General features: G+C 38.2%; 1 protein-coding gene across 3 annotated transcripts in view; it reads left to right on the top strand.

Moving 5' to 3' along the window:
* The first annotated feature begins 223 nt into the window (after window positions 1-223).
* Window positions 224-15390, top strand: part of LOC103517959 (synaptotagmin-like protein 3) — a 39090-nt gene continuing 23923 nt past the window's right edge. The window contains exons 1-2 of one of the 3 annotated variants that reach the window (XM_026829878.1): window positions 224-391; window positions 3910-4069. In XM_026829878.1, coding sequence (XP_026685679.1) covers window positions 4020-4069 — 50 coding nt within the window. In that variant the 5' untranslated portion in view covers window positions 224-391; window positions 3910-4019. Of the gene's footprint in view, window positions 392-428; window positions 524-3909; window positions 4070-9911; window positions 10072-15390 lie in introns of those variants that run through there. The other 2 variants (XM_026829879.1, XM_026829877.1) reach the window with 2 other exon arrangements.

The following is a 15390-nucleotide window of genomic DNA, read 5'->3' on the forward strand; positions in this document are numbered from 1 at the left end:
CCAACTACAATACTTCAAAGTTGCTTGATACTTCCAAGTAGGAATATGATTGGCAACCACTGTTACTGGGATTACCTCTATTAAGGTACCAGTACCAACTGGAATCCTAATCATATCTTCAACTCTACAGTCGAGAAGTTTCAATCTAGTAGTGTACACGGTCCTGAGACTTCTGCGCTAAAGTCATTTGATATTAACCTTGGTTTAGTAGTTCTTGGATCACCTGGGCAAATTCATGAATCATCTTGGCTTGGCCCGAACTGCGCGCAGTTTTCTTCCACTCCAAGTGATCTCAGATCTCTGTGGCCGTGTGTTGTGACTCGTGATTTGTGAACAGTTCGCATCATTTTTATGAATAGTGATTTTATATCATAAACAGTTTGTGTCTACAGTAAGTAGTTTTTTTTATGATTTGTGACTACACGTCGTTGTTTATGATTGGTGACCAGGAGTTTCCGTAGTTCGCGTGATTTATGTTTCGGTTTTGTGCTGAGAAGTGACATGATCTGTGGAGGCCTCTAAGGTGGGTATATGGTTTTGTCAGCATTGGATTTTTCTTACTCAACCGGTTTAAATTTACAGTGCCTACTCTGCCTAGTGAGTTTTCTATGAAAGTTCTTTGATGGTGACTCCCCGTTTTACGAAATAGCGGTTTTTATTAGACGTTAAGAATAAGACCACTTATGTTGAACACCCTTGAGCGTAATGAGTACCTGGATAGGTGACTGACTGGATCTGAAACTGACTGAAATTCAGTGAAAAAGTTCAAAGTGATGGCCTGATTTGACCTGAGTGGTTGGAATTTCCAGCCTTGATTTTTACGTTTTTGTCGTCATTTCTAGTGCCTAGTTTCAAATGAGTTGTTTCAATTTAATGTGTCTGAGCCTTTTTCTCTCATATGTATATCGTAATTTGTGCCCTATTTGTTTTTGGAAAGGCATCGCTTCGGCTAGCGACTGTGGGTTCTGATTAGTGTCGACATGTTCTCAAATAAGACACAACGTGAGGAGTCAAAGTGATGGCCTGATTTGACCTTAGTGGTTGGAATTTCCAGCCTTGATTTTTACATTTTTGTCGTCATTTCTAGTGCCTAGTTTCAAATGAGTTGTTTCAATTTAATGTGTCTGAGCCTTTTTCTCTCGTATGCATATCGTTGCGTATGCATCTCTCGTATGCATAATTTGTGCCCCATTTGTTTTTGGAAAGGCATCGCTTCGGCTAGCGACTGTGGGTTCTGATTAGTGTCGACATGTTCTCAAATAAGACACAACGTAAGGAGTTTCTCTTGACATGCAATACTAATTGACCATAGCATGGCTTACTGTAGCATGCTACCACTCATCTGCATAAACTCATTTGCTTCCAATAGGCTGTGCTACCAGTAATGTCTAGTGACTGGCACAGCATATTGTACAAAGCATTCCTAGATCATATTGATATGAAATAATTGTGCTCAATAACCGAACAGAATTAATTTTATGACGAGATATTGCATGTTAACGGAGAATGACGATTTGCAGAAATCCATCTCGAGTCTTGGGCGGCCATCTTGTGTACTGTAATAGACAGCAAGGTGATCTATTCTCTGGGAAGATGTTTACATTGTGATGTTTGCTAGTAAACTTGTTTTAGAGTAGGACTTTAATTGGTAACCTCTTCTTTATGAATTGTACGTAGATCTTGGAATCGCCAGCTATTTGTTGTTACATCGTGTATTGTTCCTGTATGTTTTCAAAGTCATTGTCTTTGTTAACTGCTCTTGACTGATTGTTATCAAGCTCACATCTTGTTTATAGAATGTTGCCTAGCATTGGTTATGATTAATACATCAAGATATCAGTTTTACCAATATCAACCTAGTGACTGGCACAGCATATTGTACAAAGCATTCCTAGATCATATCGATATGAAATAATTGTGCTCAATAACCGAACAGAATTAATTTTATGACGAGAAATTGCATGTTAACGGAGGATGACGGTTTGCAGAAATCCATCTCGAGTCTTGGGCGGCCATCTTGTGTACTGTAATAGACAGCAAGGTGATCTATTCTCTGGGAAGATGTTTACATTTTGATGTTTGCTAGTAAACTTGTTTTATAGTAGGACTTTAATTGGTAACCTCTTCTTTATGAATTGTACATAGATCTTGGAATCGCCAGCTATTTGTTGTTACATCGTGTATTGTTCCTTGATGTGTTTCAAAGTCATTGTCTTTGTTAACTGCTCTTGACTGCTTGTTATCAGAGTAGGACTTTAATTGGTAACCTCTTCTTTATGAATTGTACGTAGATCTTGGAATCACCAGCTATTTGTTGTTACATCGTGTATTGTTCCTTGATGTGTTTCAAAGTCATTGTCTTTGTTAACTGCTCTTGACTGCTTGTTATCAAGCTCACATCTTGTTTATAGAATGTTGCCTAGCATTGGTTATGATCAATACATCAAGATATCAGTTTTACCAATATCAAGCATCTTGTTTATAGAATGTTACCTGGCATTGGTTATGATTAATACATCAAGATATCAGTTTTACCAATATCAAGGTTGATATAATCATCAGTGCAGCAGGAGTAGCTAGGAAGGTTCTTCTGGCGGAAAACTCCCACTTCTGGCAATTGCGAGGGTTTTCTTTTTCCACAAGTTATGGAAATTTGAATATTGTACATGGGCAGTTTTCCTTAAGATACATTCTCTGAATTAATGTGTGTCTTTTTACATTATTATCCTTTACAGAAATTGTTGGCTTTTCATATCCCTCTAAGTACTTGTGTACTTTTATGGACAATAGTACATTAGAGTTATAGTACTGCAACCTCTGTAGATCTTTTGTGTACAACCACAAGCCAAATGACCTCTGAATCAGGAGAATCAAAGAAGTAGTGCTCTTCGATTACAATGACCTTTCCATCCTGGTCAGGACTTTGTTAAGAATGACGTCCGTTTTTCGGGAAAGGCACGAGTTCTCCCAATTCTCAACGATACCACTGTTTCTCTATTTTCTACATATTAATGAGCTTTGCCAGCCTACTTAGCTTAGTTGGTAGTGCGTCTGCCTTGTAAGCGCTAGGCCGCGGGTTCGATTCCCGCCCGGGGCGGATTTTATGCAATTCTAGCATAGAGAGGACAGTAAGGGGGATGTTATCATCTTCTTAGGTAGAATAAACTGGAAGTAAAGAATAGAATGCCAGCCTAGTTAGCTTAGTTGGTAGTGCGTCTGCCTTGTAAGCGCTAGGCCGCGGGTTCGATTCCCGCCCGGGGCGGATTTTATCCTGATGGGATAATGTTCGTTCTCGGAACGGCTGGCTTTCTCCTATCCTGCCTTTCTTCTCTCTTCGATTTCGGGACGATAAGACCATAGCAGTTACAGTTCCCTCTGTCAAACCTCTTAAAAAAAAAAAAGTTACGTGTTCTTTGTAGCTCATATTTCTAATTATGTCAACATAACTCATTTTTCATATTATTAGCTAACTTTATCACTAGGAAGGTTCTTCTGGTGGAAAACACCCACTGCTCGCGATTGCGGGGGTCTTCTTCTTCTACGAGTTATGGATATTGTACAGGGGCAGTTTTCCTTCTGGGCAAACGAATGCCTTGCATGTGTATCTTTTTTACATTTTTTGGTCAAAGTACTGCGACCTCCCGCAATCGCGAGCAGTGGGTGACCTCGCGAGAATGTGCTAACTTTCATCTCATTTTTCAAACTACATATGTATGATTGTACTATACATATTGTACTAACTTGATCTCACTTTCTCTTTTTCTCCCCAGATGGATTCCGCTTGTTTTCTGCGTGTAAAATAATCCGGAGTCCAGTATAGGCACCTTGTGAAACATCTCATTTTTCAAACTACATATGATTGTACTATATTGTACTAACTTGATCTCACTTTTCTCTTTTTTTCCTCAGATGGATTCCGCTTGTTTTCTGCGTGTAAAATAATCCGGAGTCCAGTATAGGCACCTTGTGAAATCGAGGCCGAAGGAAACTGACTGCTGTAGTCTCGCCCATTGAAGATTATGATGACAGCTACCGTGATACCAAGTGCCACAACCGAGGCCACTTATGGGTAAGTATTAATGGGGCCTTTGGAATGGCCTAAGGATTGTTTCCTAATTTTTACTTTTTTTGTTTGCAGTTCAAAAGCTTAATAGCAGGGACCACATTATGAGATAGTGGAAAATCTGGGAATCAAACTTGAGCTCGGGTGGCATTCACGCAATAGAACTTTGCTAAAGACTAGCTTTGTGGGAGGAAATTCGGTACTCTTATGGGTATTTCTGCCACGATTTTTTTCTCCTATGGAGGTTTTCTTCTGCAAAATTGTATTACATAAATGTCCCTGGGCCGCCTCGGCAAAAAAAAAGAGTGCAATATGTGAAGCATGGATGCTTCTTTAACTAAAGTCGTTCTACGATTAATACATTGTGCTAAAGAGTATTTTTGGAATGGCCTCAGCCCTAAGGGGTGGGGGGCCTAAGCCCTAAATTCTTTGTTTGCAGTTCAAAGCTTAATGGTTGGGACCGCAATATTTGGTTGTGGGAATCGAACTTAAGCCTGGGTGATATTCACGCAATACAACTTTGCTAAAGACTAGCTTTGTGGGAGGAAATTCGGTACTCTTATGGGTATTTCTGCCACGATTTTTTCTCCTATGGAGGTTTTCTTCTGCAAAATTGTATTAGATAAATGTCACTGGGCCGCCTCGGCAAAAAAAAAGTGCAATATGTGAAGCATGGATGTTTCTTTAACTAAAGTCACTAAAGTCGTTCTACGATTAATACATTGTGCTAAATTTTATGACTTGACCTGGACTCGAACCATCGGATCTGAAAGGAAACATTTTTCCACTCTTCTTGTTTGTTTGCTCTGTGAATAAACTGACCGTCACTGTATCTGAATCACCTGGTTCGTAGAACGTTGATTTTTTTTCCTGAACTGCTGCAACTTATCAACAATAGGTAGAATTTACCGAGAGATGTTAATGTTCTACCTCCGTCATATGACAACCAGTTCGTATGACTAAATATAGAACCAGTTCATTATCGTTGTTAAGTCCTGATTGGGGTTCGAATCCCGTCCTTTTTTTCTGCGACCTCCCGCAATCGCGAGCAGTGGGGCAAACGAATGCCTTGCATGTGTATCTTTTTTACATTTTTTGGTCAAAGTACAAAGATCCATAAAGATCCAAACATCGCCGTACAGAAAGCTCAAACAGATTTAATGACCTTACAGAAGTATTTTTATAATAATTCCATATTTTTCAACAGTAAAAAAACCGAGGTCTTACTTTTGGGGCCCAATAGAGCAGCTCCTGTTGAAGTCAAACAAGTATACTGCCACACAAGAACGTGTCTCGAAAACAATCAACATGGAAACTGTCACTGTCCCCCATTAGAATACACAACTAAGGCAAGATATTTGGGTGTCATCATAGATAACAAATTTAAAATGAAGGAGCACGTTCTACAACTTACCAAAAAACTAAGAGTTCTGCATATCCTTTACAGAAATTGTTGGTTTTTCATATCCCTCTAAGTACTTGTGTACTTTTATGGACAATAGTACATTATGGTTATAGTACTGCAACCTCTGTAGATCTTTTGTGTACAACCACAAGCCAAATGACCTCTGAATCAGGAGAATCAAAGAAATATTGCTCTTCGATTGCAATGACCTTTCCATCCTGGTCAGGACTTTGTTAAGAATGACGTCCGTTTTTCGGGAAAGGCACGAGTCTTCCCAATTCTCAACGATACCATTGTTTCTCTATTTTCTACATATTAACGAGCTTTAACATCAGCTTTGCTGACAGTAGGTTGTTCACGCTCCGGAGTTGTTTACCCCAGCTCTCGGGTAATTAGAATGTCTCCCACTCCGCATTATCGTCATTTTTCGGGAAAGGCACGAGTTTCCCCAATTCTCAACGATACCACTGTTTCTCTATTTTCTACATATTAACACGTTGAGCGCCACGTAACTCATATATGAGTGTTAGACGTGTCCAACCTGGAACGAGCTTTAACATCAACTTTGCTGACAGTAGGTTGTTCACGCTCCGGAGTTGTTTACCCCAGCTCTCGGGTAATTAGAATGTCTCCCACTCCGCATTATCGTGAGTTATTCTAATGATGCCTGTCATTTCTGTTGTGGAACTTGCATAACGAAATGCAACATTCTCCATTAAATCATCCGTCGTGTTGCAATCACTTGGTCCTGTATGCAATCTCTTGGTGCAACCTTGATATTTTGAACAACATATACCAGGTGAAGAAGTCTTTGCTTTGTGGTACGGGGTGACGTGTTGCCATCCTAGTGTAACCAAGTATGTATTGTGGATCTCTTGGTGCAACCTTGATATTTTGAACACCATATACCAGGTGAAGAAGTCTTTGCTTTGTGGTACGGGGCGACGTGTTGCCATCCTAGTGTAACCAAGTATGTATTGTGATGTCTTCTGAAATACTCAGTTGGTACTGGTAGTTTCCAATGTTGAAGTTTGCCTTGTTAGCTTGGAGTATAGAGCGTCTAGCGCTAGGTCGCAGATTCGATTCCAGCTCGGGCGGATTTTATCCTAAACAGATAAGGTTCGTTCCCGGAACGGCTGGTTTTCTCCTATCCTGTCCTCCTTCTCTCTTCGACTTAGGGACGATAAGATCTTAGCCGTCAGTTTCCTAGTTTCCCCTATCAAACCTCTTTTTGGTTTCACCAATGACAGTCGGAAATTCCGCTAATGGGAGATTTTCCGATTGCTCGAAAGAAGTAATTAAATAGGTGATTCTAGATTTATAGTGCTTGACAAAATAAAATAAAAAGTGATTGTTTGCTTTTCTCAAGTCATTTGGACATTAGTGAGGCCTTTATCTTCTGTCCAACCCTGTATGCAGGAGAGCGTCAAGGAAAATATAGAATAGAAAAGTCTTAAAACCTGAAGCTTGTGACCTAGCCTTCCAAACAATAACTGTTAGCAGAGTTCCATGGGTATCAATTTTAGAAAGTAAAATGCAGGCTAAATTTTCAATTCAACAAACGGAGATGCAGAGAATGGTTGTAATTAAAAATTTCAGACAGAGTTTTTATTGTTCTAGTAGAGTTTTTTATTTGCACCGTTACATTGATTTTTTTTTTTTTTTTTTTTTGAGAGGAAATATCCATACATAAAAATCATATACAAACATAAGGAAAAAGACCTAAAAGAACTCTCATTTGAAGCATCAAGCTGCAGTGCATATGTTGTTCTGGTGCACCACAAAGAAAGAACTTAATGCAAGAGGTTGCCAACTTGCTATAAAGTTCAAACTGGCTTCAGTGTAAGGGGTCACTATGTCAGGTGATGGAGGTCCTTACAACTGTTAAAAAACAACTCTAATGCAAATTTTCAAAACAAGTTGATAAGCGGATTGAATTTTAGTGCCCACACTTGGTAAAACGGTAAAACATAAGTAAATGTACAAAAGTAGAAAATTAAGAAAATTTGGTCCCTTATTCCTTCGTTGATTATGATTTGTTATGTACTTATGTGCTACCCACGTACAAAGGCTGGTACCTTTATTAATTATTACATACTTACCTATCCACCAGTGTATGTACAATTTTACATATTAGATATTGTGATATTACCTACTTTTTAATAAATATTAGTTGTTGGTTGTTCATTTGACAAGAGTTAACAAATCTGATGCAACTTAGACAAAACAGAAATAAACTAAAAATTAACTTCATATAAAAAAGTACTTAGATATTTACTTATTAGGGACTTAGGGAGGTTTCAGAAATGCGAGGTCAAGCAACTTGGATATTTAATTAAGAGAAAAATACTCACATAGCTTTTATTAATGAACTTTGTAGCTTTATTAATGAACTTTGTAATTGGGAATCTCATATCAAGTAGGTACGTTTCTTTTATATCGTCAGTATGTTTATTTCTTTTTTCAGTATGTTTTGTTATATCTTTCCTTACCTATCCTATTATTTCTAGTTGTGTACAGACTGCAGAAGTCATAATTTATTTTCGTTTCAATTAAGCAGTTTAGTTTCGACTCCCTCTCTGAATACTAGATACCTATGATTATGTGGAAGGTGGAAACGAAAGAATTTCATTAACCTTGGATAACAGTAATAAGTTTATACCATTTCTGTTTACTGAATTGAGAGGTTCGCCGAATTTATGACCAATTAAATAACTACCAAGAAAAACCCATAACAGTAATAAGTTTATACCATTTCTGTTTACTGAATTGAGAGGTTCGCCGAATTTATGACCAATTAAATAACTACCAAGAAAAACTAATGAACTTTGTAATTGGGAATCTCATATGAAGTACGTTTCTTTTATATCGTCAGTAGGTATGTTTATTTCTTTTTTCAGTATGTTTTGTTATATCTTTCCTTACCTATCCTATTATTTCTATTTGTGTACAGACTGCAGAAGTCATAATTTATTTTCGTTTCAATTAAGCAGTTTAGTTTCGACTCCCTCTCTGAATACTAGATACCTATGATTATGTGGAAGGTGGAAACGAAAGAATTTCATTAACCTTGGATAACAGTAATAAGTTTATACCATTTCTGTTTACTGAATTGAGAGGTTCGCCGAATTTATGACCAATTAAATAACTACCAAGAAAAACAGTCGTTCTGTGAACGTCAATCATGTCTTGTGAAGAAGCGGTGACTATAAAGTCCTGAATTGAGGTGTTTACATCTAGGTTTAAAATGTTTAAATAGGTTTCTTTGTGGTATGATTAAGCCCTGTGGTTTGATATCAAACAAAGTTGAGGATAAACTTCCATTCTTCGGCTGGAATTGAACCCACGCCTTCCTGATAACTAGGCGAGCCTACATCACCGAGGCAAGTATAATGGACTTACTTACCTCACCAATATATCCAATGCATATTTCTTACATGTTACGTGTTCTTTGTAGCTCATATTTCTAATTATGTCAACATAACTCATTTTTCATATTATTAGCTAACTTTATCCCATTTTTCTATACAATGTGCTATAACTTTCATCTCATTTTTCAAACTACATATGATTGTACTACTTATATTGTACTAACTTGATCTCACTTTTCTCTTTTTCTCCCCAGATGGATTCCGCTTGTTTTCTGCGTGTAAAATAATCCGGAGTCCACAAGAAAAACAGTCGTTCTGTGAACGTCAATCATGTTTTGTGAAGAAGCGGTGACTATAAAGTCCTGAATTGAGGTGTTTACATCTAGGTTTAAAATGTTTAAATAGGTTTCTTTGTGGTATGATTAAGCCCTGTGGTTTGATATCAAACAAAGTTGAGGATAAACTTCCATTCTTCGGCTGGAATTGAACCCACGCCTTCCTGATAACTAGGCGAGCCTACATCACCGAGGCAAGTATAATGGACTTACTTATTAATAAGTTTATACCATTTCTGGTTAGTGAATTGAGAGGTTCGCCGAATTTATGACCAATTAAATAACTACCAAGAAAAACAGTCGTTCTGTGAACGTCAATAATGTTTTGTGAAGAAGCGGTGACTATAAAGTCCTGATTTGAGGTGTTTACATCTAGGTTTAAAATGTTTAAATAGGTTTCTTTGTGGTTTGATATCAAACAAAGTTGAGGACAAACTTCCATTCTTCGGCTGGAATTGAACCCACGCCTTCCTTATAACTAGGCGAGCCTACATCACCGAGACAAGTATAATGTACTTACTTACCTCACCAATATCTCCAATGCGTATTTCTTACATGTTACGTGTTCTTTGAAGCTCATATTTCTAATTATGTCAACATAACTCATTTTTCATATTATTAGCTAACTTTATCCCATTTTTCTATACAATGTGCTAACTTTCATCTCATTTTTCAAACTACATATGATTGTACTATATTGTACTAACTTGATCTCACTTTTCTCTTTTTCTCCCCAGATGGATTCCGCTTGTTTTCTGCGTGTAAAATAATCCGGAGTCCAGTATAGGCACCTTGTGAAATCGAGGCCGAAGGAAACTGACTGCTGTAGTCTCGCCCATTGAAGATTATGATGACAGCCACCGTGATACCAAGTGCCACAACCGAGGCCACTTATGGGTGAGTATTAGAGTATTAATGAGGGCCTTTGGAATGGCCTCAGCCCTAAGGGGTGGGGGGCCTAAGCCCTAAATTCTTTGTTTGCAGTTCAAAGCTTAATGGTTGGGACCGCAATATTTGGTTGTGGGAATCAAACTTAAGCCTGGGTGATATTTATGCAATACAACTTTGCTAAAGATTAGCTTTGTGGGAGGAAATTCGGTACTCTTATGGGTATTTCTGCCACGATTTTTTCTCCTATGGAGGTTTTCTTCTGCAAAATTGTATTACATAAATCTCCCTGGGCCGCCTCGGCAAAAAAAAAGTGCAATATGTGAAGCATGGATGTTTCTTTAACTATAGTCGTTCTACGATTAATACATTGTGCAAATTTTATGACTTGACCTGGACTCGAACCATCGGATCTGAAAGGAAACATTTTTCACTCTTCTTGTTTGTTTGTTTTTTTCTATTTTTTATTCAATTCTACGTATATTCTATATTTCCATTCTTCAATCTGTTAGTACCTGGTCTACCTCAGTGCGGAGATGTGGACGCACCTTTAACAACAATAAGAATAATATATCAAAATCCCAAGTTTAAAAGAATGAGGGTAATACGTAATACAGGAAGAGGTGTATTTTCCTTTGGGGAAACTGACCACTGAAAAATGCACCTTAGCTGAGCTGATAGTTGAAACATTTGAATAAGAACAAGATCAACACGCGAAATAATGTAAATGGAAAACCATCCAAATAAGACAAAGGTGACAATGATGTGCAAAAAAAAAAAAGAAAAAAAAAAAAAAAGAAAAATTTAAAAAAAAAAAAAAGAAAAAAAAAAAAATGCAAATATAAACTAGGAACATGTAAAGAGGTCCATGATCATAATGACGTGTGAAGGATTATTCAAATACATATAAATGCAAGCGATACGCTTCAAGAAATTATTTAGAAAAAAAAGTGTCCCATATTTCAATTCCATGATTGGTTCCACATTTCAGTTTCTCACATGTGTCCCACATTTCAGTTATCCTCTGTCTGTCTAATCTAATGTGTTCTGCCCAGTGTTTGTATCTTCATTAGTATCAAGTGGTGTTGATTGAAGTTGTGCATGGGTTGGGCCTGCAAATGTGTAAAGAGTGAACTACTCTTTTTAGTGGGCTAGTCAGCCAGTGGGTCAGGTTCTGAAACTTGTCACCTGTAAGCTGTAAGTATAGGGAATGGGGATCGATTCGGATACATACTTCAACCCAATGCTTATAGGGAGTAGAATCTCAATCATAACATTCTAAAACAAACAACTCACTCTTTAACTCTATGGGGAGTTGGATCTGACTCATAACTGAGTAGTTCTCTGCAAAGAGTATTTTCATAACTCGCTCACTCGTACATCTCTCTCTGTTGATTGAAGTTGTGCATGGGTTGGGCCCTCTCCTAGAGCTAGAGGTTGTGTGTTATGTCACAACAGCATCTTAAAACACGTAAATTTGTAGTTATGATCTGACTCAATAACTGAGTAGTTCTCTGCAAAGAGTATTTTTACAACTCACTCGCTCACACAACTCTAGCTGTTGATTGAAGTTGTGCATGGGTTGGGCCCTCTCCTAGAGTGAGAGGTTCTGTGTTATGTCACAACAGCATCGCATATCACATTTGACATACACCAGAGCATTGGTTGTCTCGGTTGTCAACCTTGTCCGGGCAGTGTGTGGAGAGAAAAAAATTGTTTCACTGCTCTGCCGTTTTTGTTTCATAGCAATAAATCAACAGCTACATTAGACTCGTGTGGTCTGTGTCTTATCATACTCATCCCGTAGTATGTCCCTCATCAGACTTTTCCTTCTACTTTGTTCTTTTTGTATAAATTTCTCTTTGGTTTTGTCTTTATGTTCATTTATACTATTCTCTCATGAACATTTGATATCATCTTTCTCTCTGTCTCTCTCACACACACTGCCTCTCCCTCTCGCTCTTTCTTTTCTATTTCTCCTTGGTTTCGATGTCTTTATGCGCATCACATTGTTCCTCTCCTATTCTCTGAAGAACGTTTGATTTTGTTTTGATATCATCTTTGTATTGCAAGCGCGCCGAACGTCAAGAGTTCGCAGCACCGCCCGGTTAATACTATTCTCTCATGAACATTTGATATCATCTTTCTCTCTGTCTCTCTCACGCACATGTACTCTCCCTCTCTCGCTCTCTTTCCTTTCTACTATTTCTCCTTGGTTTCGATGTCTTTATGCGCATCACATTGTTTCTCTCCTATTCTCTCAAGAACGTTTTGATTTTGTTTTGATATCATCTTTGTATTGACTAGCATGGATGTGTGTAGGTGTTGATGATGGTCATTATCTCTCTCACGCACATGTACTCTCCCTCTCTCGCTCTTTCTTTTCTACTATTTCTCCCTGGTTTCGATGTCTTTATGCGCATCACATTGTTCCTCTCCTATTCTCTGAAGAACGTTTGATTTTGTTTTGATATCATCTTTGTATTGACTAGCATGGATGTGTGTAGGTGTTGATGACGGTCATTTCTTGTTCGCTTTGCAATATTGAATCTTGGGGTTATTCGTTTAGATTATTTTCGGTGTGAACCATCCTATCACGTTTTTAAAGTGTGAGATTTTATCTATTTGTTCTGCTATTCCAAGTTCAATACCTCAATTTTGCACTTTATCCTTCCGCTTTCCTCACTTTTAGACACTTCAATATTGAATCTTGTGGTTATTCGTTTAGATTATTTTCGATGTGAACCATCCTATCACGTTTTTAAAGTGTGAGATTTTATCTATTTGTTCTACTATTCAAAGTTCAATACCTCAATTTTGCACTTTATCCTTCCGCTTTCCTCACTTTTAGACACTTTTTACTTTCCTTATCCTATAGGAAGGAAAGTAATGTAATCGGGTCAAATTTTCGATGGTCAGTTTTTAGTGTCAAAACACGTTTTGAGGTCCCTAGAGCCTAAATCCAAAGTTTCAGCCATTGGTCCGTGTGTGTGTCTGTAAACAAAATTCGAGAACGGTAAGAGCTAGAGACCTGAAATTTGGTATGTAGATGTCAAATATGACAAGGATGCGACACGAAACTTTTGGTTAAGACCGGTGCAACGCTTGGCGGCATTTTACCGCTTTTGTCGCTATAGCTGAAAACCGCCAAAATCGGTCGAAATCTGTCCAAAAGCGGTCAAAATACCGCCAACCGCAGCACCTATCTCAACCAAACGTTTTGAGTTGCATCCTTGTCACATTTGTAAACTCCATACCAAATTTCAAGTCTCTAGCTCATACCGTTCCCGATATTTTGTTAAATTACACCGAAAACCGCCAAAAAGCGGTAAAATGCCGCCAACCGTTGCACCGATCTTAACCAAAAGTTTCGTGTCGCATCCTTGTCACATTTGACATCTACATACCAAATTTCAAGTCTCTAGCTCTTACCGTTCTCGAGATATTTTGTTTACAGACAGACAGAAAGACACACACACACGGACCAATGGCTGAAACTTTGGATTTAGGCTCTAGGGCACCAAAAACTGTATGTACGTATATGAATTTATAGCAGTATGATATATATATTGATATCCCGAATCTCGATGAGTTCTACAGTACTACTCGTAATAATCCTACATAAGATCATTAATGAATGAGAGTTCTGTGGCGGGATACAAGTTTCTAGGAGAGGAAGGTTATGTAAAATAATCACAGGACATCCCACGATTCGGACTTGAGTTCTCCCCATATGGAAATGGTTTGTTTTATACTCCTGCTTTGCTCGGGAGGAAAATGTTCAGTCGCTTGCTTTGTTTATTGTTTATGTTTGTTATGATATTTGTTCTGATATTTATTGTTGTATATTTCTTCTGATATTAGGTACCTAATTGTGATATAAGACATCCGTTGTTCCGTTGCGAACTTGAAGAGGACAATTGATTTTTCCAACCTAGAAAAGGGCTTTTGAGTCCTTTGTCCGCTTGACACTTGTGTGTGCCTTTTTAATGGCTGTAAGATAGTATGCTGTATGGTCTTTTAGTACCTACATAAAGAAAGGTAGAAGCAAATTACAATCACTTGACGTGAGCTCACTGTTTCTATACCTTAAGAAGCTGGCCAGTTAGCCTAGTTAGCTTGGAAGGTCTGTCTTGGATAAGGTTCGTTAAGGTTCGCCTGTCTTGGATAAGGTTCGTTTCGGGAGGAAAATTTTCAGTCGCTTGCTTTGTTTACTGTTTATGTTTGTTATGATATTTGTTCTGATATTTATTGTTGATATTTCTTCTGATATTAGGTACCTAATTGTGATATAAGACATCCGTTGTTCCGTTGCGAACTTGAAGAGGAAAATTGATTTTTCAAACCTAGAAAAGGGCTTTCCGATTATTGAGTCCTTTGTCCGCTTGACACTTGTGTGTGCCTTTTTAATGGCTGTTAGATAGTATGTTGTATGGTCTTTTAGTACCCACATAAAGAAAGGTAGAAGCTAATTACAATCACTTGACGTGAGCTCACTGTTTCTACCTTAAGAAGCTTAGTTAGCTTGGAAGGTCTGTCTGGGATAAGGTTCGCCTGTCTTGGATAAGGTTCGTTAAGGTTCGCCTGTCTTGGATAAGGTTCGTTAAGGTTCGCCTGTCTTGCACGATAAGTTCTCCTTTGTTACAGTTCCTTCTACAGCTGTGTCCGCACATAGTCGATCGATGGTCGTCCGACGAGGTGAATCTATGTTTTCGAGGGAGAGTACTTTCAGTTGACGTCGATCAACGGGGTGGAAACAGCTTACCAAACCTCTTTTTTACTTTCCTTATCCTATAGGAAGGAAAGTAATGTACGGGTCAAATTTTTAGTTTCAGTTTTTAGTGTCAAAACACGTTTTGAGGTCCCTAGAGCCTAAATCCAAAGTTTCAGCCATTGGTCCGTGTGTGTGTCTGTCTGTTCTAGTTATTTTATTATTTTAGCAAGATTCGTATAAGCTTAACCCATCTTTTGGAGCGGTTGCCCCTACACTAAGCCTCAGAGTGGGGTTTTTACTTTCCTTATCCTATAGGAAGGAAAGTAATGTACGGGTCAAATTTTCGATGGTCAGTTTTTAGTGTCAAAACACGTTTTGAGGTCCCTAGAGCCTGAATCCAAAGTTTCAGATTTTTAGTGCCAAAACACGTTTTGAGGTCCCTAGAGCCTAAATCCAAAGTTTCAGCCATTGGTCCGTGTGTGTGTCTGTCTGTCTGTAAACTGTAAACAAAAACAAACGGTAAGAGCTAGAGACTCGAAATTTGGTATGTAGCTGTTAAATGTGACAAGGATGCGACACGAAACTTTTGGTTAAGACCGGTGCAACGGTTGGCG

The sequence above is a fragment of the Diaphorina citri genome, unplaced genomic scaffold, assembly GCF_000475195.1.
Source record: "Diaphorina citri unplaced genomic scaffold, Diaci psyllid genome assembly version 1.1 scaffold2018, whole genome shotgun sequence".
Lineage (NCBI taxonomy): Eukaryota > Metazoa > Arthropoda > Insecta > Hemiptera > Psyllidae > Diaphorina > Diaphorina citri.